General features: G+C 44.5%; 2 protein-coding genes and 1 long non-coding RNA gene across 13 annotated transcripts in view; all 3 read left to right on the forward strand.

Moving 5' to 3' along the window:
* Positions 1–13,181, forward strand: part of LOC144113408 (uncharacterized) — a 31,076-nt gene extending 17,895 nt beyond the window's left edge. For 4 of the 11 annotated variants that reach the window (XR_013310782.1, XR_013310781.1, XR_013310791.1 and 1 more), the window contains one exon: positions 11,785–12,986. This is a non-coding gene — a long non-coding RNA (uncharacterized LOC144113408). The other 7 variants (XR_013310785.1, XR_013310783.1, XR_013310786.1 and 4 more) reach the window with 6 other exon arrangements.
* Positions 13,182–16,454: 3,273 nt separating this feature from the next.
* LOC144113409 (uncharacterized) lies at positions 16,455–20,117 on the forward strand. Its single transcript, XM_077646472.1, has 5 exons — positions 16,455–18,549; positions 18,646–18,755; positions 18,838–19,090; positions 19,182–19,223; positions 19,671–20,117. The coding sequence occupies exons 3-5, from the start codon at positions 18,916–18,918 to the stop codon at positions 19,808–19,810; spliced, it is 357 nt and encodes a 118-aa protein (XP_077502598.1). The 5' UTR covers positions 16,455–18,549; positions 18,646–18,755; positions 18,838–18,915; the 3' UTR covers positions 19,811–20,117.
* A 1,188-nt stretch (positions 20,118–21,305) lies between these two features.
* LOC144113410 (retinitis pigmentosa 9 protein-like) lies at positions 21,306–24,306 on the forward strand. The gene is made up of 5 exons (XM_077646473.1): positions 21,306–21,566; positions 21,661–21,821; positions 21,887–21,978; positions 22,057–22,118; positions 24,034–24,306. Exons 1-5 carry the CDS (start codon positions 21,442–21,444, stop codon positions 24,218–24,220), a joined length of 627 nt encoding a protein of 208 aa, XP_077502599.1. The 5' UTR covers positions 21,306–21,441; the 3' UTR covers positions 24,221–24,306.
* Positions 24,307–24,436: the final 130 nt, after the last annotated feature.

The following is a 24,436-nucleotide window of genomic DNA, read 5'->3' on the forward strand; positions in this document are numbered from 1 at the left end:
AGTTGTATAGCATTGTGACAAACAGTTGACTGAAACATTTGCACCATGATGCTATCTGTGCAGCTTTATTTAGTCACCAGCCTTAAATTAAAGGAAGCCTGTGAATTACAAAAGCTACCAGCTGCTGGCACATGTCTGCCCAGTGCATGCACAAAACCCCATTGGGGACAGTGCTCCGGAGAGAAGTGGAATTTGTTCTCTGAGACATTGCTAGAGATGCTGAAGAAGCTCCGTTGTCACATGGTATGTTTTGTATTTTGCAGGCTCTCTTTTTAAGGCCAGTGAAAAAAAAACTGCGTTGATGGTGCCTTGGTGCAAACATTTCAGCTGGCTGTTTTTAAAGGCGACCTACAACTTCCGCATTTACACCTTATTTCTGACACCAATATTTAAGAAGTTAACTCATTAGTCTTTACTAATTAATTAAGTTTCCAGATCAAAAATATTACTGACTAGGCAGCGCTGGGACAGCTGCGCCTAAAGCATTAATTGGACTGAAATTGCACCAGGCTGCACCAAAGGCAGGTGAGCCCAACACAATTTTTCGCCGAGTATGTTGCAGCCAGAGGTTGGCAATGCCCTCATTTTCGCCTTCCCTCCCTCGCCCTTACTTCATAAAATTTCCTGGCCCTCCCTCGTACTCGCCCTCACAATCAGCACTTTTTAACATTGGAGTTATTTTTCCTTGTTGCAGGTATGTGCCAGTGTTGCTGAGTTAACCGGGTGCAAACTCTTGTTCATTGCTTCTTCTTTCCGCTGTGTCAAGCCATGTGAACCTTGCTTAGCACTGCAGAGCTCTCAGTAGCCAAGAATGGCCACAAGGAATAAAACATGGACTCTGCTCATGCTGTAGCTGATCAGTGGTAAGAGACAAGTCATGCTGATACTTCCGGCAGCAGCTAAAATGAACTATGCCGGGAGAATAGGCGCCGTGAAAAGTGCTGAGAAAATCTTCTTATGATGCCCTAAGTAGCTAATCAAAGGCGAGAATAGACAATGCCATAAATAATCGGGCTCACCATCCCACCACTACACACTCCCTAAACTTAGAGAGGGTGGAGCGAGAGACTACTCCGCCCCACGTGCTGAAGAAGGAGGTTCGGAATGCTCACTGGGAACAGTGGTCACGCCACTGACCGAAAGCATATTGCATACATGGCAGATTGGAAAATGGAAAATCTCTACCCCGAATCAAGTTGCAACAAAACTATCACGCACAGAGCTTGACAGTAACATTGTGATTTCCAAAAGGCAAGGCAGTGAAGCATACATGACTGAGAATAAGACAAAAGACAGAGTATGGTGAAATTAATACACAGGTAATACCGGTGTAATCACCGAAAAAAGATGCATGAACGTACACAATGTTAAGCAATTGAATGAATCTATACAGAAGTAAAAATCTGGATACAGGAATCAAGTTACATGGACAAAGAAAAAAATTTGGGACAGTGGAGATAAACAGTTGCTTATCTGCGGAGTGGCAAAGTCCCGTCACAAGGACCACTGCTGGGCTGCAAATGCTTGCTGCATGGCTGATGTTGTGCCATGGATGCTGGTGAACTTGGGCCACTCATCTTCGGGCCCTCTGGAACCGCACTCAATGTATCAGATCCCGGCTGGAGGCTCACTTGCCGGCTACATCCCTGGCTGGCTTCACACACGTTGCATGCATTGATTTCCTTCAAGCAGTCTGCTCGGCTTGCATTTTTTCCGCCTCCACGTCCTCATAGTAAAGAAAGGCGATCTGAAGGAGCGGCGCCTGAATACCAAAGCTAGATCTCAAAAGGAATGTGAAGGGATCACAGGAGAGACAAGGCACAGTGAGAGACATGTGTATGGACAAGCGCTGACTTTCGACTGAGCATTTATTTCACAGAGCAATGCGCATAAACTCCCCGCAGGGGGGCGTCTACAGCTTGCAGGCGTTGGTGAGTGGCGACACCACGGGTTCCCTAGCATCCACAGGGACATCCCCGCAAGGGGATGATGGTGAATAGTGCATCACCATGGACCCGAGCACCCGTGCCTAGCCATGCGTGGCATCGCCGTGTCCGGGGAAAAGGGGATTCTGGTGGTTGAGCCGATGCCGAGCATTTGGACCCTTAAGGCCCCTCAGCGAAGGCAACACACCACTTTGGCCCCAGCTTCCTGTTGACGGCACCTCCGGCCTGACCCGACCGGGGTGAATCGGCAGTCGCCTTTTCCTATCCTCCCCTCCATCTTTCACTTTCCTATGTCTTTCTCACAACTCTCCTATCTCCTACTCGCTTCTTGGTTTTTCCTTTTTTCCTGGCGGCGAGGGTTAACCTTGTGTGACCAACTACCCTGAGTTGCGTCATATTTGGTTATAGTTGAGGTGTACAGCTGGCATGTGCAGGACTTGCTTTCAAGTGCCTGTCCCGTCCCCTTGTTGGACTCCGTGGTGGGTGGCTGGCACCGCGACCGAAAAACAAAATTTTTTGTGGCTCCCCTACTTTCAAAACCAGATCGCTCTCTCAAAAGAGGGCGGAACGAGGCAGACGACTTCTTTCAGAAAAAAAAAGTAACCTTTCCCAAATATCATGTGATCCACAGTGAAGAACCAAATAAACAGGCAAGAATAATATCCCCCTTCCTTGTGTCAAAGTGCTTGACAGAAACCTTAGGCATTGGCTACAAGCTCTCAAAAATGGCCAGCGGCGATCTATTGCTCGAAATGTGCAACAATGTCCAACACTCTAAGCTCTCCAACCTAAAGTCCATAGGGGAAATCCCTGTCTCCGTGACTTCTCATCGCTCACTTAACACTGTCCGTGGCGTAATATCCGAAAATGATTTTGTTCACATAACTGAAAAGGAAATGCTCGAAGGGCTCACTGACCAAGACGTCATGTCCACCGAATCAAAATCCGGAAGGACAATAAGGAAATATACACAGAACACTTGATCCTCACGTTCAACACTGGCACACTACCCGACACAATCGACGTGGGATATTTGAAAGTCAATTTAAGACCATACATACCCAACCCTCGCAGATGTTTCAATTGTCAAAGGTTCGACCGCGACTCACAGAGCTGCCGCGGTCGCAAAACTTGTGCAAAATGTGCCTCGAATGATCACCAATCTGAAGGATGTGATGAAGCCCTGCGCTGTGCAAACTGTGAAGGAGATCATGCTGCATATTCCAGGGTGTGTCCGTCCTGGAAGAAAGAAAAAGAGATAATCACCATAAAGACAAAGGAAAGCATTTCATTTAAAGAAGCGACAAGGCATTTTGCGCTTACAAACACATTCTCCTTCACAGCAAAACAAAACTTCGCTGATGTGGTGCACAGGGGCGTAGCACCACACAGCACTCCGGCACCTGCTAAGGCCACTTTCACAGAGCCTATGGCAGGGCCATCCACGCCCCAGGCAAGGTCAGCGAAAGCTGCCCTGTCATTGCCAAAGCAGGGACCGCCGGTCCATGGGTCAACATCCCGCAGGACCTCGCCCCGTCAGGAGAGGCCTGAAACTAACACAACCGCGGCTGCACAGTCCTCAGCACCTCTGCCGAGTTGATGGACATAACCCCTAGTCCACCCGCTTTACAGCGGCGGAACAGCTCTCTTGAGCAGAAAAAAAGACAGGCCCCTCATAACAGGCCCACCACATAAGTAAATCCCCTTTCATTTCCGCTCAAAAGCATAAACATGGCTTTTTTAATTCACTGGAATTGTAGAGGACTTATGCGGAATTACAGTGACATAACACATATTTTAGGGTCAATGTTACCCATAGTTTTATGTCTTCAGGAGACCAATCTTGGTCCACAACATGTGCATATCCTGAAACATTATAAAACATTTAGACGTGATCGAGAGCAGGCAAATCGACTCTCAGGTGGCGTCGCAATTGTCATTCAGAGCGGCGTCCCTGCTCAAGAAATAAATCTCAGTACAAAACTTGAGGCGGTTGCTGTCAGCATCGTCAGCTATAAAACACTAACAATCTGTTTCATATACATTCCTCCACATTTTACATTAACAGTCCATGATCTACAAGAACTGATAGGTGAACTTCCAGAGCCATATCTGGTAGTTGGGGATTTTAACACTCACTCCCTTTTTTGGGGAAGCGAGCGCTGCGACTCTAGGGGGCAAGCAATTGAAGATTTTATTCTCACAAACAATATATATGTCTTTTAAACACGGAAATGGCCACATACTGCTCTCCAACCTCGGGCAATATGAGCTGTTTAGATTTGTCTTTTAGTTCTCCATCTGTTTTTAGCGATTTTAAATGGGACGTTATCGACAACCCATATGGCAGCGATCACCTTCCTGTATTAATAAGTTTGACATCTGCAGCAGAAATCATTCTAACTAAACCACGACGGTGGAAGCTGCATTTAGCAGACTGGGAAATTTTTAGAGCACAAGCCAACTTAGAAGATATAGTTTTAGGAAACCTCAGCATCGATCAGATAAACGAAATTTTCACGAATTGTATAATTACTGCCGCACAATTAGCTATTCCTCAGTCTTCAGGAGTGTTGTGGCAAAAACACAAAGTGTGGTGGACAAAGGATTGCAAGGAAGCAAAAAAACAACAAAATAGTGCTTGGGGCAAATCTCGCAGGTACCCTACACATGAGAACTTCGTACGTTTTAAAAAGGCAAGAGCAAAAGCTCGGTACGCCCGTCACAGTGCCAAGAAAGCTTCATGGCAGAGTTACATTTCATCTGTAAGCTGTTAAATAACATCAAAGAAAATCTGAGAACAGGTTCGGAAATTAAATGGCAACTTCTCACCGTTCACGATTCCTCTTTTGACAACACCTGGCATACAAACAAGCATAGGGGAACAGGCAGACATTTTGGGGGAGCACTGCACTGCAGTTTCTAGTTCATCTCACTATACGCAGTCATTCCTGAAATACAAAAGTATTGCCGAAAAACAAAGACTTCCAATAAGTGGAGGTGCAAACCAACAGTACAACAATTTAATCACTCTCCAAGAAATCAATACTGCACTGTCTGCTGGCAAAAAAACTGCTCCAGGACCCGACCAGATACACTATCAAATGCTTGCCCATCTTTCCCAGCCTGCCACAGAGGCGCTCTTGAATTTGTTTCACAAAATATTCACAGAAGGAAAAATACCTAAAGAGTGGAAGAAAGCCATAATAGTGCCATTGCTGAAACCTGGAAATCTACCAACTTCCCCAAGTAGCTATAGGCCGATAGCCTTCACAATCTGTCTCGCGAAATCTTTCGAAAGTGTCCTTAATATAAGATCAACATTTTTCCTTGAATCCAACGAACTTCTTGATGTCCATCAATGCGGTTATAAAAAGGGATTCTCAACAACAGACCATTTAGTTCGCCTCGAAAACACAATAAGAGAAGCTTTTATGCACAAACAGCACTGTCTTGTCGTTTTCTTCGATATGGAGAAAGCGTACAATACCAGCTAGAGGTTTGGAATCCTCCGCGACCTGGGCGACCAAGGTATCCGCGGTAGGATGTTAAACTGCCTCACTGACTTCCTTTCCAACCGCTCATTTCAAGTACGCCTGGGATCAACCCTGTCCAGAAGCTTCGTTCAAGAGAACGGTGTTTCTCAGGGGTGTATTTTAAGCACGACATTGTTTATTGTAAAAATGAATTCCATTAGTAAAATAATCCCAAAGTCCATCCTGTATTCAGTGTACGTTGATGGCCTTCAAATAGCCTGCACATCCTCAAACGTAGCAACATGCGAAAGACAAATACTGTTGACAATGAATAAACTAGTGACATGGGCAGATCAGAACAGTTTTCAGTTTTCCACACAGAAAACAGTAGCCATCCTTTTCGCGCTTAAACGAGGCATACAAGCCGACCCATTTATACACCTGAACGGAACACAGATCCCTGTCAAAAATGAGCACAAATTTCTAGGGATAACTTTTGACAAAAAACTCAATTTCCTGCCTCATATAAACGCACTGAAAAAGAATGCCTCCGGATCCCTAAATATACTCGAAGTACTGTCACGTAAACGTTGGGGTGCTGACAGGACGTCTCTTTTACAAATTTATCGCTCAGTGGTACGCTCCACCTTAGACTACGGATGTGTAGTTTACGGATCAGCGAGACCTTCACACCTAAAACGACTAGATCCAATACATAATTTAGGTTTGCGTCTTTCCTCTGGTGCTTACAGGACGTCACCATAAATAGTCTTTATGTAGAAATCAACAAACCGTCCCTTACAGATAGAAGAACCATGCTCACATGCTCATACATTTTAAAAATCCGTTCACTGCCAAACACCTATGTTACCCAATAGTCACAAAGTGCCCATCTAGAACTATGTTTAACAATAAACCGCTCGCTATCAGGCCACTCCTCCTGCGTTTTGAAGACATGTACCAAAACCTTTGCGTACTAGATATATTACCTGACATTGCTTGGAGACAAGATCCACTACCTCCATGGTACAATTTTCCTGCAATCTGTGATCTCACTCTTACTCACTTCCATAAAAAACAAACTCCGCAACAACATATACTACAAGAATTCCTCGCACTCGAAGAAAAATACAGTAGTTTTACGCAGTTTTATACAGATGGTTCAAAAACAGGCATTTATGTAGGAAGCGCAGTGGTCCGAGGAAAGTCAGAGAAAACGATACGACTTCCACAGTGCTCATTCATCTTCACTGCAGGATATTACGCAGTCTATGTGGCCGTAGAAAAAATAGAAAACGAAAACCTCACCAGCAGTATTATTTACACAGGTTCCCTCTGTATACTTACAGCTCTGCACTCTAGAAATGTAGTCACTCCGATTCTTGGTGACATCATACACAAGATAGTAACAGCGACAGCTCGAGGACAAAACATAAAATTCTGCTGGGTTCCCAGTCATGTCGGAATTAGAGGCAACGAGGGGGCTGATTTCTACGCTGCTAAAGCTCGTGGCAAGGAAATAAAAAAAGTAAATATACCTTTTAAGGATTGCATAAACTTAGTACAGCGTAAACTAATAGAAAAATGGCAGTCCACATGGAATGGCGAAGTGAATAATAAACTACATTTGGTAAAACCGGTTTTAGGTGAATTTAAATGATGTGTTCACCAGGAATGTTTTAAGGAAGTGATTTTGTGCCGTCTTCGGATAGGCCACACGCACATTACGCACCACTTCCTGCTAACAAAACAAGACAAGCCTGTTTGCAAATGCGAAGATGTTCTTACTGTTAATCACATGTGTGAAACTTGAAACACTAAGAAAGAAGTATTTTACTCAACTTTATAATGAATGCATTCCTTTTCATCCAGCACTGCTCTTAGATGATAATGCCATTGTTAACATACCTTCCGTTTTTAGCTTTTTAAAAAAGCAGGGGTACTTGAAAAACTAAATTTTGAACCACTGGTTCGCTTTATTGCATGGTAAACCTCAGCCACTTTCTCATTCCTGAGAAGAAGGCTGAGGTTCTTTATTTGAGGAGCCTCAGGGTCCTTGCCCAGCCAAGGATAGCCGCTGAGGCTACCTTACCTTCTTTGGGGCTTTTACCATTAGCTATTTCCAGATTTCCTCTTCTCTGTTTTTTACCAGGCAGTTCAATATTTTTAGGCCATCTACACCATCGACGATTTTTCATATTCCTGAACATTCTACAGAAAACCATTTCTATACCTTGAGCTTGGCGCATGATGGCCTTAGCTGCCTATGTGCCATAAAACCCAACACAACGCAACACGATGGGCATAAACGGAGAGGACAACAGATGGCATGACTGCACAGGTGGAGAGAATTTGTGCTGTGTACTTCTCGTTCTTCGTCCTTCATCCCCGTTCGCACTATGTGTTTGTTTCAAAATGAGCGCGAACAACTACGAAATGACAAAACCTCAGAAAGGCACGAACAGCGATTGCTGAAAGAACGCATAGAAGACTGGAACAAGAGCAGGAAAAAAATCGACAAGCAGTCAGTGGGCTGATCTGACGGGAATGTGTACCATTAGACTTTCATTCTCCTTTGCATGACACGACACATCACACACATTTCTTTACATCCACCTTTATTGCGCACTTAATCTTCGTTGTACTTCTTTACACTTGACTCTCTTGCACACTTGGTCTTCTATTGCATGTCTGATCTCCAGTATCCATCAACACTCGGTTCTGTAGGCAGCTCGCGCACAACCACTTCAACAGAAAAGTGACAACTGGCGTGCGCATACTGCTTTCCCAGGTGGAAATTTCGCAAGTGGTCCCACTTGAAGTGGGTTATTGGACAGGGACCACTTCACAAAAGGGACCATTTGGAACTACCCGATTCAAAATAAAAAACATTGGAAATTTCAATTAGACCCAGTTGAATATTTCAGTTGGTTCCAACTGGGTTTTGAAATTGGTTCCAAATCATTTTTAAGGTGCAAGAGAAAAACTGATGTGTGGACTGCATTATATGCCGTCATGGAAATCGACATAGACGCACACAACCTATCTTGGCTGACCCATTCCTGACTAGGCCATACGACTCTCAACAGCACTCATTTGGTTTCACTCGCCTAGGACGCTCCGTATAATTTTAAAAATCATGGTTACATTTAGCTCAGACACCCAGTATATTTTCATGTTTTTTGTTAACATATTTGGCTTGTTTATATGCCATATTTTCTCCTTTAACCTTGTGCTTGGCACATGGTAGCCTTAGTTGCTTATGTGCCATAAAACACAACACAGCCCATATTTTCTTCATATCTAGGTTGTAGAATTTAGTTGAAAGATCAGATCATTCTGACAGTGGTGCCAAGATATGTATGGGCTGTGTGGGCTGACTCTGGAATCTGCAAAATCACTGAGTGGCTTAAGTTTCTACTCCAGGAAGGACAGCATTGTCATTGCCCATACCAACTACAAACGAGTTTTAATTTATAAAGCCAAGGTAATTTACTTACTGCCATCAAGCCTATATGTCTGTCAGATGGTCATTAGCTGGTCTAGTCTGTTATGCAGCAGTTCTCATTGTTTTTTTTCTGTAACCACAGGTTTTTAGCAATTGCGCTGAAAGTGGTGAGGCAGTTTGAAGTTCAAGGTGTGCAAGTTTGGGGAAAATTGATTGTATTGATGCTCATAAATTCATCAATTGACTGTTTCTCTTTTCCTATCACTGTTTCTCTTTTCCAGTTGATGGCAATATTTGGACTGGTGCAAGATGGCATGGTAGTTGTGGAGGTGCCACTGGCACATATCCATAGGCATGCACATGTCTCTCTATAAGGGGCGGTGGGGCGATGTTCATGGTAGCGCCTCTTCAAGTCTTTTGATAGCAGGGAACAATAAAGGACAAAATTTGTGCTTCCTCCTCTATGCACGCCTATGCACCTATTAGGGTACACATATCTTGCTTGCGGCTTCAACCACCACTATGGAATGGAAATATGGCACTCAAGCAGCTTCCAAGCTGCCAGGTTGCTTGTTGTGACGGTGTTTGTTTTATGCCAGTAAAGGCGTGCATTTTTATTGGCCACAAGTGGCTTTGAAAACAAATGTGTGTTGCATTTTCTGTCCCTTTGCAATAAAAACTAGTGCTGCAAGCAGCTGAAACATAGGTTGAATTTTCCTCAGACATGTCTGGCTTGAACCTTTCAAAATACAGCATAACATTCGGTTTAACAAACACCAGAGCCATGTTGGCACTGCAGAGAATTTGCTATACCTCTAGCAAAGCAGCACATTAGTGAAGTCTCGCACTTAAAATGTGTACTATATTGTCAAGCACAGCGAAACGCACTGTTTGGGCATTAAAGGTTGCAACAGTGGCAAAAGGACTTGTACCATCATTCTTGCTTTGGCTTGTCATTGTGGTGCTGCATTACATCTGTCAACCAATTGGTCTGCTTTCATGCTCGCCTAACCAATATGCAACGACCGAAGTTGCAGATTCTATCCAAGCTTTCACGGGTTCACTCCATTTGAATATATAGTTTGTGTATGAGGTATAGGTAAGGGTTAGACTTTTTGGATTTTGTTTTCTTTAAATTTGGCAAACTTTTTTCGGTTTTGATTTCAGGATGCTACATTTGTTTTTTTGTTTTTTTCAGTGAGTAATATTTTCAACGAATTAAAAACTGACTTTTTTCGGTGACTTAATGTAGCAATTCCGTGGTCGAAAGTCATTTAAAGTCTGTCTGTATTGTTGTCATTCTGAACAATTTATTTAATAGTAATTATAACGTGCAAATCGTAGTACTTGGAGCTGTGCTCACAGAAAAAATTGCTACCCTCATTAAGAGAGCAACTCAGGTAAATAAGTTGGCTGGCAGACAAAAACAGAAGTGGAAGTTTACTTCTAAGAGCTAAGTTGTCATGTTTTTGTAGGGTTGTCATGCTGCGTTGAGCGCAAGGGCAGGGCATCACGTGGTCTGCGTGTTGATGGCAGTGAAGGAACTGCTGCACAAATTTCGTGGTAACCGAACCACTTTTTTGTGACGCCCATTCACAGTTTCAAGTCAACGTCTTACATGCATTTGATCAACCTAATTAACCGACTATCTGCTCTAAGCAAGCGATGAGAGTGAAGAAACCCTGCTTAGCTAGAAGACTGCGAGGAGATGATGCTTCCCGGTCTGCAGAGTCAGTCTCTGCAGAGTCTGCAGAGACTGCGCTGCTTATCCTACAATACCTTCGTCGCATCATGCCCTTGGCTTCCCTACTTAATTAATTTTCAACTTTGAGTGTAATTTGCATTCAACAGCAGTTGCTAACACTGGGCCACGGTCCGCGGCGTATTGTATTACTCCGCTGGCCCATCGTAATAGTAAACGAAATCAACTTTTTAACGTTTGACTACAATAAACAAGCCAGGTATCAAAATTCTAGTTCCTATGATTTTTCCTTGTGATTAGTTTTTTTGTTTAGGTAACAAGAAAAGTTTTAACAATGGTCGAATTTTTTGTTGTTGAGGAAATCTGTGTGGCGGTCGTGAATGTTGGCGGAGCTTCACTGCAGACTTAAATCATAGCCTCCTCTACTTTTCTGTGCCTGCTCAAAGGCTGCTGAAGCGTTGTCTGAAGACAACGCCTCAATGCCGAATTCTTCCGCGGGGCGGCGCTGCCAGCCCTAGAGAAGGCGTTGTGCGTTGCGTGCGGAGAGGAGGAGGAAATGGCTAACATTTGATACTTTTCTCCACTGTAAAGGGCTTCACCCTACAGTGGAAAGCAGCGGGGCTGATTTGTCCAAGGCATTGGGGTTTAAGGACAGTGAAGGGAAAGTAGATTTTAAGCGGGTAGAAGTAACCAAACAAAGGTTATGTGATTGGTGGCTAAAATCAAGACAAGAGTAAAATTTCACAAGTCATGGCTAGGTGGCTTCAGCTACCGCCCGATTTAAAGGGTTCAGCCTTACCCATCCATCCATCCATCCATCCAAGGCACGTGCGGTTGTGCGGGCTGCGGCGACCGTAGGTATCAATTGGCGTTTTGTTTGCGTTGTGCCTACGCACGTTTCGCGTGTGCCATGAGCTACCCACATGGAAATGATTTGCATTTCCAGCTGGATTATGGAACCTGGAAATTTTTCCAGCTGGAAATCAAGCTGGAAATACTTCCAGCTGGAAAAATTTCCAAGTTCCATAACCCAGATGGAAATGTTTCCAGCTAGAAGCATTTCCAGTTCCATATTCCAGCTGGAAATGAACTTTCCGGCTGGAGAATATGGAGGACATACGTTTCTCAGCTCGAAGTTCCACGCCAAAAATAACACCTACACCAGCTGGAAGGCTATAATTTCTAGCTGCAACTTTTTCTTTTTTTTCGCAGGTGTTGTTGAAGGAAAAGACTGGTTTTCACCAACAGCTTTGATTACTTCAGAGTACAAGGCCTAATGGCAAATTGCTTCTTTCTCTTGCTGTTGAATGTCCTCTGCTGAAAATGGATGTCATCTGGAAAATGGATGCACAAAACACTCATTCGTCGGTAACACAGCCACATTGTCAGCGAACAGCACTTGACGGCAAAAAAAAAAAAGCGAGCGCACGCTGAATGGATGAATCCGCTTATGTGAATATGAATTTCATGCATACCCTGATAAAATTTCTCGCAGAAAAATTGCAAATGGGGTGCAATTAATATATCTTCTATTGCTAATTTTCATGGCAGGTGCATAAATGTGTTGTACTTCGATGTAGTGTGATAGAACAGAACAAGGAAGTGGAAAAAAGCTCCAAAGATATAGCACTTATGTCTGGGCTTTTTGGCCTCTCTTTTAATTTCCATTTCTGTAACGTGCTGGCTAACCTACCTCAGATGTCAGTTTCAGTGTTGTGGCATCAATTGTATCTCCATATTGAAGTACCTGCTTACTGGTTTAGTGGCATTAATTAGTAAAGGATCAAGCATTGTGTATGCAGAGCCTCCTGTCTTTACCAAAAATGTCTAAGTGCATGGTTGTGCAGATATTTAGAGCGTGCATTGAAAAATTTTTACAGAATGTACAGCACAAAATCCTCTGCCCTTGTGATAATGGCTGCAATGCTTAGCGTGGTGGTATAGGCACGGTGTGTATATATGGCACCAGTAAAACCAGCCCCATGGCATGCTATTTGCTGTATCATCTCATGTAAGGGCCACTGCCATTAATGGGGTGCACCTCGTTCTGAACTAGATAATTGAGAAAAGCATGGTTATACTTTTTTTTAATTCATGTGTGGTTCGCACCTTCAAAATTCGCACCCAAATTTTTTAAAAAAGCGCCGCCCTTACATGAGTTTATACAGTATCACAACTAAATTTTACGTAAAGGTCTAACACTGGCACACTTGATTTTTCTTTCAGTGCTTTACTTGAACAAAAGTTTTCAGCTTGTGTCCTGCAGCCACAGTTTGTGTTCTTAGCTTTTATCTTTAGCAAAGCATTTTGTACAGTTTGCAGTGTATCTGCTTCCTCTGAAGGGTTATTTATAGCCGATTGGTTTTGATGTCTGTCTTTCTTCATTTCATGGCATTGGTGTGCATGTACTCTGTTTTGGCAGGTGCTATACGCAGTCTCTTTGACACAACAGAAACCTGCGTCGCAGATGCCACCAAAAGGTGGCTTATGTTCACGGGAAATCAAGAAGGGAGCCGGACTGCAAGGCGTCACGCAGCCGGACTGGCTGCATCCAACGTGCAAAATGACTGTTATTTATAGAAAAATAAATGCATGGAGGGAATGTTTTACCTGAATGTTGTTGTGTATTTTGTAGTGCTCATCTGTTGTGTCTAGAGGACAAAACAATATTCCTTACGGATGTGCAGATATTCATATGTACAAGAACATAAAGTATGATAACATTACTTTTGCAGGTATACAAGCTAATGAATTGCAAATCTAGAAATAGGTGGTTATGCATCATTCGTTTGTGCAAAATTGCAGCAAGTCAGCTTGCTTCTGGAACCTCAGTGTCTGTGACTGCCTGTATACAGGGTTGTTGAATGCACAAGGGCTTTTTTCTTTTGATGGCTGCTTTTAGTCTCTTTTGCCTTTTTGTACCCAAGGTTTGTTAATTTTATACTGTTATATTGCACAAAGTTTGATTACAGCATTTTCAGTCATATTTTTTTCTAGTTTATCTGAAAAACATCCCTCAGTGACATGCAAGACGTCTCATGCACTGTCTGTCGCTGCTCAAGTCGCTGCAGACTGCTGGCATTCAGTGTAGCTGTAAGAATACAAAATGCAACTGCGGCATAAGATTCCACCATGTAAAAAAAAATGCATTTGCAAGCAAAGTGTTCTAACCGCTCTTGAATTCATGCTGCCTCACCAAATTTGCATAGCACCATAAATGCGAAGCAATAAAGAGATGCATGTAGTGTTTGATAGATTTACGAAAGTGTGCCATTTTTTAGATGCCTGGTCCAAATAGTATTTTGCAACTTTCTTTGCAAAAGTCTTCTTGCAGCAAAGCTGTCAGCTGCTATGCTGCTGCATTTCACACCATGCTGTCAAGTGGTGATATTGGTGTTTTTTGAGACCATCATCTCCTAGAAGGGATTGTATATATTTGAGATATTTGGCAAGTGGTGGCCACAAACTGGTTCTGTACAGTTAACAAATTTCAGAATGGTCCAGGGAGCTAAAAGCAGCAGCAGTTAGTGAACAAAAAGGTGCTAGGAAAATGCTAAAATATTAATTGGTCAACATGATTGGCCTACAGTCAAAGAAACTGCTTGGATTTAGCATGGTGTTAGAGTGCAGGCCTTATCATGGTCCAAGGCATTTCCGATTATTTTCCATGCTTGGCCTTCCTTAGAATGGCCAATGGTTGGCTTGTCACCACATCCAAGCACAAACTTTGATTGGTGCCAGGTTTTGCCAATCATGGAAGCATTGGCCACTGATGATTGCCTTGCTTGGGCCAATAAAATTCTGCTGCTTGGGGGGGCAAATGAATGACATGGGCTTCAGCTTCGGTTGGTAGCTGCAGCTGCGTAGCTGTCTGTCGCACAAGCGCGGGACAAGTTTTCCATTTTTTTTTTACAAATTTCAGCTGGATTTCGTATTTTTCAGCTGGAAAAGTTCCAGCAAGGAAATGCAATATCCAGCTGGAAAAGTTCCACCCGAAAATTCTTGTTTTCCAGCTGGAAAATGCCATTTCCAGCCAGAATTTTTTCAGCTGGAAATGGAGCTTCTATTTTCATCTGGGATATATGGCATACGTACTGCTGTGTGCCGGGATGCAAATCAGACGCGGTCGAAGCGGAAAGCGCCAGGCGTTTCATTCCATGAAATTTCTAGTGACAGCGATTTGAGAGTGAAGTGGCTGCAAGTGATATCCAAAAAGGACTGGGTGCCGAATACCACATCACGAGCGCTATTCGGTCGTTTGCAGCAAACATTTCCTGCTTGACGACTTCGAAGAAGGATGCAAGACTATAGGAAGCTTAAAAGAGGTGCGACCCCGAACCATGTTTCTCAACTATCCAGAGTATACGCAACCACCTGCTAAGAAGCCCTGGAGCGATGGTGCTTTGAGAAAACGGGAGGCTGCCGTTCTGCATTGCACGTCCGTTAATTGTCCATGCTACTACAAGTTGCCTGCCTCGCGATGTCATTGCCGACTCTCCGCTACCAACAGTAAAGTTCTTGTATGCCGACTAGATGTGCCTTGTCTTTTGGTTCCATTGCATCATTACCAGGCAAAAGTCGGTAGTAAACACACAGATAAGGAACGCTGACAGATATTAGCCCGCAAAAAACATCTTCGGAACATACGTGAAATGGTGTTCACAGGCACGCTCTTAATCCATTGAGGAATACTCTCATGTAATGGTTTTGATTAGGTAACTTAAGGGTTCTAATGCTAGTGTGCTTTTTTTGTATTATCTAGCAAACTGAATAGCATTGCCGGTGATGAAGTCAGCAAAGGAAAAGTTCACCTTGGAGTCGCTATGCCGCAGCCGCATGCTGTCAGTATGCCCCGGCTGCTGTGTTCGCAATTTTATTTATTTTATTTGTCTATTTTAATACTCTAAAGGCCCAATGCGGGCATTACATAAAAGGGCAGGGGGAGGGGGAATTCATCACAGAAAACTTGACAAATTAATATACAACACAGAATATAAACGCCTGACAACAGAAGTAAACAAGTTAAGAAGCCAGGTGCAAGTTAATAAGAAAAGGAAAAAAATGGCTAGGAACAGGTTACGTATACAAATTCCGTCGCGATCCTTCATGTTCCGACTGATCTGCTCCTTTAATTACGCCAACCTCTCCCATTGTCTATTCTCCTAGCTGCCCTGTTGCTCTGCAATCGGGTTTCTTTCCCACACCCTCCCATACTAGCTGGACTGGCTTGGAGCTGAAGGTGAACAGCGCCTACTCGTGCAGCAGGCCATCAACACCCTAGGCGCCTAATGTTTTGTGCCTGAATAAAGTCTTATACTAATTACTACTCATTTACGCACGCTTGTATATGTATGAAAACAATGTATATGGCCCCATCGTGACCATTCTCCCACGTTATGTATGTTTAGAGGAAATGGAAGCTGCGCTGTAACAAAGTGCAACGTTTTCTACGCTACGTCGTACTGCTGCCTCGTCTGCTCATGGATGGATGAATACGGCTGAACCCTTTAAATCGGGCGGTGGCTCAAGCCACCTAGACATGTCGTGAAATTTTACTCCTGTCTTGCTTTTAGCCACCAATCGTATAACCTGCGCCTGGTTACTTCTACCCACTTAGAATCTACTTTCCCTTCCTTATCCTTAAACCCCAATGCTTTGGGTAAATCAGCCCCGCTGCTTTCCACTGTAGGGTGAAGCCCTTTACAGGAAAGAATCAAGTGTTCAGCTGTTTCCTCCTCCTCTCCACACGCAATGCACAACGTGTCTATCTCGTGGTTAGTCCGCAAAACTCCAGTCCTGGCCTCAATCCAGGGCTGCGCGCACCACCTGGGAGCGGCTTCGCGTACTTGCGCGAACGGCCCCAGGTGAAAATTTTCTGCTGGTTTCCTGCTGGGAGCTGCTGGTTTCTGATGGAACCAGCAGGTAACTTGCTGGTTTCCTGCTGGTTTTGATGGTTCCAGCAAGGTGCTTGCTGGTTTTCTGCTGGTCCCAGCAGGGTGCTTACTGGTTTTCTGCTGGTCCCAGCAGGCAACGTGCTGGCTGTGCTGGTTCCAGCAGGGTACTCACTGGTTTCCTCATGGGATGCTGCTGGAACCAGCAGGTAACTTGCTGGCTGTGCTGGTTCCAGCAGGGTGCTCACTGGTTTCCTCATGGGATGCTGCTGGAACCAGCAGGTAACGTGCTGGTTTTATGTTCGGACTCCAATGGTCCAATTTGATGGCTTACTGGTTTTGAACTGGCTGTTGGCCACAGCAGGAAATAAACTGGTTTGAATTTTTCATGGGAAAAAAAACAGCGCAAGGATGATGGCACAAGAAGGAATTTCAGCACACTTTGGAAGTGCACGTCTTATGACCTCGTCTTATTTTCACTGTTTTTTTAATTATATAAGCAATAAATTAACTAGTCCAACTATTCACTCTTGGAATTTGGATCTGCTGTTTGTAGCTAAGAGCCTACTGCTTTAGAACTCTGTATGCTGGTCCCTTCAGGAAAGGATGTGGCATAGTGAAATACAACTCAAGAACAAAGTTTGGAAATGCCTATACTGCACACATCCATGCATAAAAAAGTATTGCCTCCAGAGGCCAAACTGAAGCTGAGTGTAAATAATGTGAAATGTCAAACATTGCACGCAAGTCACATTCACGGAATTTATTGTTGATTCGAGAGGCACTCAAAAATTGACAGCAGACTCCCTTCCACGGAAGGCCAAACTCCAAAACGAAGTTCACCGTTAATGCCAGCAAATCGTCCGCAGAAAAGCTACTGTCTTCTTGCGGCACTTCTGGTAATTCTTGATCGATGGGAGGCACTGGCTCGCCACTTGAAGTTGACACCCCTTCATCCGCCGATACAGCGTACAAGTAGCCTTCAGCCGTAGTCTCGGCATCCTCTACGGGTTGTGTCTGTGCTGGCAGCTGCGCCCGCTGCGCGTCACTATGTGGAGTTGGTATCGAAGCCTCCGCATGACCGGCAAAGACACTGCTGTGCGGTTGAATAACGTTGGTGGCCTGCTGCGGTACACGCGATTCCTGCGCGCGCCGGGCTGATCGCTGAAGATAAGTTTTTGTTGAATATGGGATGGAAGAGGCGCTGCCAGGGTTGAGGTATTCCTTCCTACGGCCCATACTCTATCCAGTGATGTTCCAATCAAACATTGGACTCACGATGCAAGCACTCACTACTCAAAAATATACGCGGCCAGGAACGCCAGCACGGTGACTCGAACTGCCGTTCAATGTTCGTCTTGGATTGGAATGGATGAAGTTGGATTGCAAGCTACCCAAGGGCACTCATTGTCCCACAACAGACGTATCAATTTCAAAACAAGTACTTGTTTGACTAATGATTATGCGTTCAGTCTAAACTTACTCGCATTATTATTTATGTTGTATAAAAATGATTTACTTATTAGTTATTTTTTCGGAAATTTACCACAATCAGCCGTGACGCCGGGCCCGCTGGCCACTATGGGCTGTTATTGTGTTTTGAGGACTCGGGAGTATTGCGGTAGCGTGTTTGTTTCTGTGGTGCACGTCGTGCGTTTTTAAGGCTAAGTTTTCTTGCTTGTGCACTGTCGGGCACCATGTTTGCCGTTGTGCGTTTCCTTAGTGACCGCGACAATCGCCTGCACGTCATTCCCGTTGATGACATTGAGGACTTTGCACCAAAGAACGACAATGATTACGACAACCGCGCCGTATATTCCGCCTATTGGCGGGATTCGGTTGACGATACGAACAGCGGGCTATACAACGCTCAAGTTTTGTTGCTGCAGGTATGTAACGTTGTAGTGTTATAGTAATGTTATGTACTGATATGTTGCCAATCCATAAATTCTCGTTTCTTAAAGAGAGCGAAAACGACGCCCGCGACAAAATGCGGGCAAAGCGGGTAATAATCCCAAAGATTACAGTGCAAGAGGGCACAGATGACGAGGAGTCGCAAGCGAAAAAAAAGAGGGCTGAAAAAAAGGTTGGTACAACTAAACTTTTGTTGCTTTTATGAGACATGCCAACTTTCGATATTGCCACATTTAAATTGTTTTCCGACGCGTTCCTATTTTTTCAGAGGCAAAAAAACGACAAGGGGAATGCAAAAAAGTTCTGTATGAAGAGATTTAAAAAAAAATCTTGAAGACTCACAAAAAAGCGCAGTCTCTGCAGAACGCAGGAGCCCAGGTAAGGGTGGTTGTCTTTCTCTAGATTTTGGGTTACAAAAGAAGTACTAACATCAAAACGTCCTAAACTTTACATAATGCAGTTTCATCCAAGGAAAAAGAGGTATGACAGCACGTCGTCAGACAGTGATGACCTGTGTGCCAGAAGTGAACTTGTTAACATGAGAAGGCAGAAGGAAGCCTGGAAAGGACGTGCCCAGGAGCTGCAGGAAAGCGAGCTCGAGAAGGAAAAAGAGTATTGGAAATCTCGCGCCCAGGAACTGCAGGACGACAACATATTTTTGAAAGCGCAAGTTGCAAGCCTGCAAAGGTGCCTTGAAAGCAAAATGTTTCAGAGTAAGAATGCTTTTTGTTCTCATGTAAGATGTTTCAACATGACAGCTGATGTTCTTTTTGTAAACTTGTTCATTTTTTTTCTTCTGTACAGTCGAACAAGGCAAGGCGCGCTACAGTCAAGGCATGACCGCAGGTTTGTTTCCTGTTGGCACTTCATGTGATGCTTTGGAAACTATGCATGGGTTACATGACACATGCCATGATACAGCAGACTTTCCTCCCGCTTCATGAAGTCAGTTTTTTTTCTTTTTTTTGCCAAAACAACTGGCCCAGCAGTATGTGCTAAGCAAATGCTGTGAGAGGTTTGGTTGTACCTGGTGCACTTGCTGGAGCAGTGCAAAGAGTGCTTCACGTCATTTATTTGTTTTGCACTGCTTCAGATGACATACAGGAAAGCTTGGCTTGGTGGTTTTTGTAAAGCTGACAAGCAATGTGCATTTCCGTCTAGTGTTGAAGCCTTTATGCCATAAATCTAAATCATGGCTGACTGCCAAGCTCCAGCTGCATAACTGGCAGTCGTAGTTGCTGCAACAACTGGTATTTGTTTTGTAATGCTGGAAAATGACTTGTCTCTTTTTAGAAACACTCAAGCACTGGGGCGTCCAGAAGTCTGTCAGCACCGAGGAAGCTGAGAAGACTTTAACAAGAACTCTAACTGAAAAAATTCAGGACCTCTTAAAGTCCAAGCTGCGCAAGCAGATCAAATTTTTAAAAACTTGATGGATGTTCTAATGTACAGACTGTTTCACACTTGGAAGGAAACTGGGAGTGTGTGGCCGCCGTGTTTCTCGAAGCGCTGCCGCTGACAGCCGGCGTGACTGGGCGACACTAGGCACATGCGCAGAAAGAGCAGCCGGCTTCGTTCTTTGCGCATGCGCCCTTGCCGCTGATTGTCCCCGGCTGTCGGCAGCAGCTCTTCGCAAAGCGTGGCAGTCACGCGCTCCTAGTTTTCCTCTGAGTGTGAAACAGCCTACTTGAATGGATGTACCAATCAAAGCTGCACAAGCAGATTAAAATCTGAAAAACTATGACTGTGCTTGAACAAGATCCACATGGACGCTGTCAGCATAGCACAAAGATGCTTAGCCACGCGATTAGCAGGCTGATTGTTAGAATGGAGCAGTCAGAATAGCAATCATGATTGCATACTTCGTAGCTCAAAATTTGCTGAAAAGTGTACCAGAACATACGGCCGACTTCCTGCAACCCTCTGCTGGAACCAGCAGCTACTGGTTTCAGCTACTGGTTCCATCACCTACTGGTCCCAGTAGCTGCTGGTTCCAGTAGCTGCTGGTTCCAGTAGCTGCTGGTTCCAGTAGCTGCTGGTTCCAGCAGCTGCTGGTTCCAGCAGCTGCTGGTTCCAGTAGCTGCTGGGAATGTGCTAATAAACCAGCACTGCTGGAACCAGTAGAAAACCAGCAGGAAACCAGCAGGAAATTTTCACCTGGGGCGCCTGGCAACGGCCCCAGCCGCCATTGACCAGGCACAGAAAAATAGAGGAAGCTATGCTTAAATCCGACTATAGCTATGCCTTGCATGCCAAAAATACTGGCCTTTTGCAGTTAAGACTTGATTTCTAAAAGAAAATTCTGCGTACTTTTATCGTTTTTTTTTTTCGGTTTGAGCCGAAAAGTCCAACCCCTAGGTATATAGACAACTTGAAGAGGTTTTTGAAGGAGAGCCAAGACATTTTTTCGTGACGCCCATTCACAGTTTCGTGCCAATGGCTTACATGCATTACTGGTCAAAAGGATTTGGGACGAGAAGAGGAAGGCACACAACGATCGACGACTGGATTTGAAAACTGCGAACACTTATCCTCAGCGTTGATGAGTTCCTAGCACTTTACATTGAGGACTTGAACTTGCATGGATTAAAGTGACGGTAAGTGAAGCTGAGAATGTCGGTGAACGTGTGTGAAACATTCCTGCTCCATTATTCGCGTACCTACCATTTGGCACTTTGACGATTTTGAATATGGCGCCGTTGTTACAGCCCGAAGCGAGACTAACAAAGCTAGTCAAACAGCGCAGTAATTTTTAAGTTCTTGTAAAATATTGTGCGCATAAGTTTTCGGGTATTTTTTAGTTTTATTACGTTGAAATCACGTACAATTTTAATTTTTGACTCTGCATTTTTTCTGCAGCTAGCGCTCATTGTGTGATACGAGGCGGACATTTCAAGAACTAAAGGTCGAATCTTTGGACGCTTTGGATCTGTCTTTGGGATGTGCCTACCGGATAAGTGTGGGACGTTTGTGTTGTGATGGCCGGCGCGTTTTTGTGATTGAGGTGCTTCGTTGCTGTAATTTCCAGTAGTTTGGTGTATGTTGTGATGTGCTGCTAATTACAATGTTGTCTTCAACCAAGTGCGATCGGCGTGGTAGCCAGGAAACTAAGTTAAGATCGACGCTTTCGGACAAGGAGCGGAATCTTGACAACGAGAAAATTCAGGCGCTGAAACACATCGACACATTGTACTACTTGTCTTTCCTGCTGCTGTTGTGCCTTTTCTGTAACTGGTAATGGTTGAAAGCTCGATTAACGATATCGTTTTAATTCCTTTTTTAGCTACAGCCAGGCGCCACCGGGTCTAATTCAGGAAGAAAGAGAGAATCCCGAAGACTGTATTCCCGACCTGCCAGAGAACAGAAATGCACGAGAATTTCTGTCAAAGGCGCCTACGAAGGGGCTTTGGATGCCACTGGGAAAGGAAGTTAAAGTAATGAAATGTGCGTGTATCCTGTAGCATTGCTTGGTGACCATGCGTTCAACCGTAGACGCTCTTTTTCAATAGGTTGGAGGTGCAAAGCCTACGGCCATAGGACAGGAGACAGGGAGTGTCCGATGTTCCTCAGTGGAAACTCTGCGAGCGAGGAGTTTAGATTTGTAAGTCGTTTGTGCAACTCTGAAAGTTGCGTCCATTCCGAACTTTTGAAGTGCGTCAGAGCGCTACTTCATTCCTAGGTGCACGAAGACCCGATGCACGATTACGTGAAAGAAAACAAAGCAACTGAAAAACAGGAACGGTAAGTGCTCCCTTCTCTGACGATTGATGTGTCATGCGTTACCGTAAACAGAACTGTAGTGTTGGTGTTGTTTGTTGGGCTGAAGCTTAAAAGAATTTCAAAGGCGGGGAAAGGGGTATTGCTGTACACGAGGCATTTCTGCAGTGGGTATCGCTCTCTTATCTCATATCGATATGTAATATGACGCCTGCAGCTTTTGCGTGTATCCGGTGCTGCACTACTTGAAATAAAAAAAAAAAGAAAAGCTGACGCCTTCCCCGTTTTTTTTTTATTTACAACAGAAGAAGTTGCGCACATACGACGAATTCATTGCGTTATGGCTTCTTGATATGAAGCAAGAGAAATCACAGTTCCCGTTGTTCTCGCTTCGGTCGAGTTGATTGCTTCCTGGTTGGCCCAGTTGGTGGAGCGACTGCCCTGGTGTGGCGGTGTTTGTGTGGTTCTAGCGACAGGCCGGGACGAATCACATTTCTTTTACAATGAGTCGGGCCTGGATTGTTTTATTTAGGAGATGAAATGTGCCCACCGAGGCCCGGGTGCCGTATGTAATAAAGAATTTTACTCCGCCATCTGCGCAAGTTTTAAAGGTCTGCCTGAAAATGGTGCCCTGTAGCCGTGTGGTTGCGCTAATTGGTGGATGTTCACTGCAGTTATTTCCTTTCTTTACATGAACTGTTGCATTACCATCGTCTAATGCTTTCAAAAGGCTATGCTGGTTTCATCGAGAATGGAGCAGTTTCCATCAGCACCGCAATACGTTCAAAATTTGTTGTTTGGTATTTCTGTAAAAAACAGCAATGCCTTTCAGGTCCCGTGACGGAAACATTGCGAGTGCGCTACACGTACACTGGAAGGCCAGTGATATAATGGATATTTTATCACTTACATTGATAGCCCTCAGAAGAAAGCTCCCGATCGCGTGGACGCGACTGCTCTACACACCCCCGACGGGAATCGAAACGGCTTTGTAACGTGCAGTTTTTTGCGATAGGGGAACAACCAATTTGCACAAAAAGACGAATTTTTGTTATTTTTCCACGAAAGTTGAAAACGATGGTCTGTGGTTTACCTGTTCAACGTCCCAAAGCGACTTGGGCTGAGGGACACTGTAGTGATGGGCTCCTGAAATTTCGACCACCTGAGGTTCTTCAACATGCACTGACATCATTACACGGGCCTCTAGAATTTCGCCTCCATTGAAATTAGACCGCCGCGGCCGGGATCGAACCCGCGTCTTTCGGGCCAGCAGTTGAGCGCCTTAACCACTGAGCCACCGCTGCGGTGAAAGTTGAAAATGACTGGTATTGTAATACACGAGAGGAAATTAGGTGTAAAACAGAAGAAAGTGTGCTTCTTGTGTATAAATATGAAGTAAGCACTGAATGCTCAAACTTGCCTTTCATATTGGGGGGGGGGGGGGGGGGGGGGGGACCTGTAGCCTTCCAAGACATCACCAAACGGAAGAACCGACGTCGCAGGCAAACAGGCATGTGCAACATCTGAATATGTGCAGAGGCGGCTGTGCTCTTCTAGCTTACTAAATTATCGCTGCCTCTTCGGGGCGAAACACTGTCCTTGGTCTTCACGAGTGTATATCATGCACACATTGCAGTATCGCCAACTGATTCTATGCGGCAGAAACAATGACGACTGCAGGTATCACACGAATTGGATTGGAAAACATTTAATTCGTCAGAAAAGGCAGAATGCAGACGATCCGTGCTAGGTGGCTATCAGTCCACGGCTGACAGCGACCTGGGTAGCCCACTCAATGACGAAGTCCTCTTTTGTCTTTAGGCTTTCAAAATTGCCGCGTTCTTTAAACGACGATAGTCTTCACCCGCGTCATGCGATGCTTAGTGAAAAATCTAACAGCTGTCTTCGTCTTTCTTTTTTGTTGTTTTTGCTTTTGCAGTATCCGTCAGCTACAAGCTCTGCTCGAGGAATCGTCCGACTCGGACAGCAGTTCTTCAAGTTCTTCAAGCAGCAGCAGCAGCACCCCAGAGGAGTCGAGGAAGCGGCGCCACAAGCGCAGCCATTCCAAGCACGAGGCCAAGAAAAAGCATCATCGCAAATCCAAAAAGAAGCACAAAAAGAAATGAACCCTGGGCTCTTCTTTTTGCCAGCCTCGCGGTCATCACTCTCATTTGGCGCGCACAGCGCAGTAATAAAAATGATTTGGGCCAAATTTCTTGAGAATTCTGCCATATACATGCATCTGCAAGATAAGCATCGTCCACGGAACATATACACAATCCCCATTTCTGCGTCTTTTTGCGTCATACGTTATGGCACTGTTAAAAATACGTCGTGCACCG

Source organism: Amblyomma americanum, chromosome 1 (genome assembly GCF_052857255.1).
Source record: "Amblyomma americanum isolate KBUSLIRL-KWMA chromosome 1, ASM5285725v1, whole genome shotgun sequence".
Taxonomy (NCBI): Eukaryota; Metazoa; Arthropoda; class Arachnida; order Ixodida; family Ixodidae; genus Amblyomma; species Amblyomma americanum.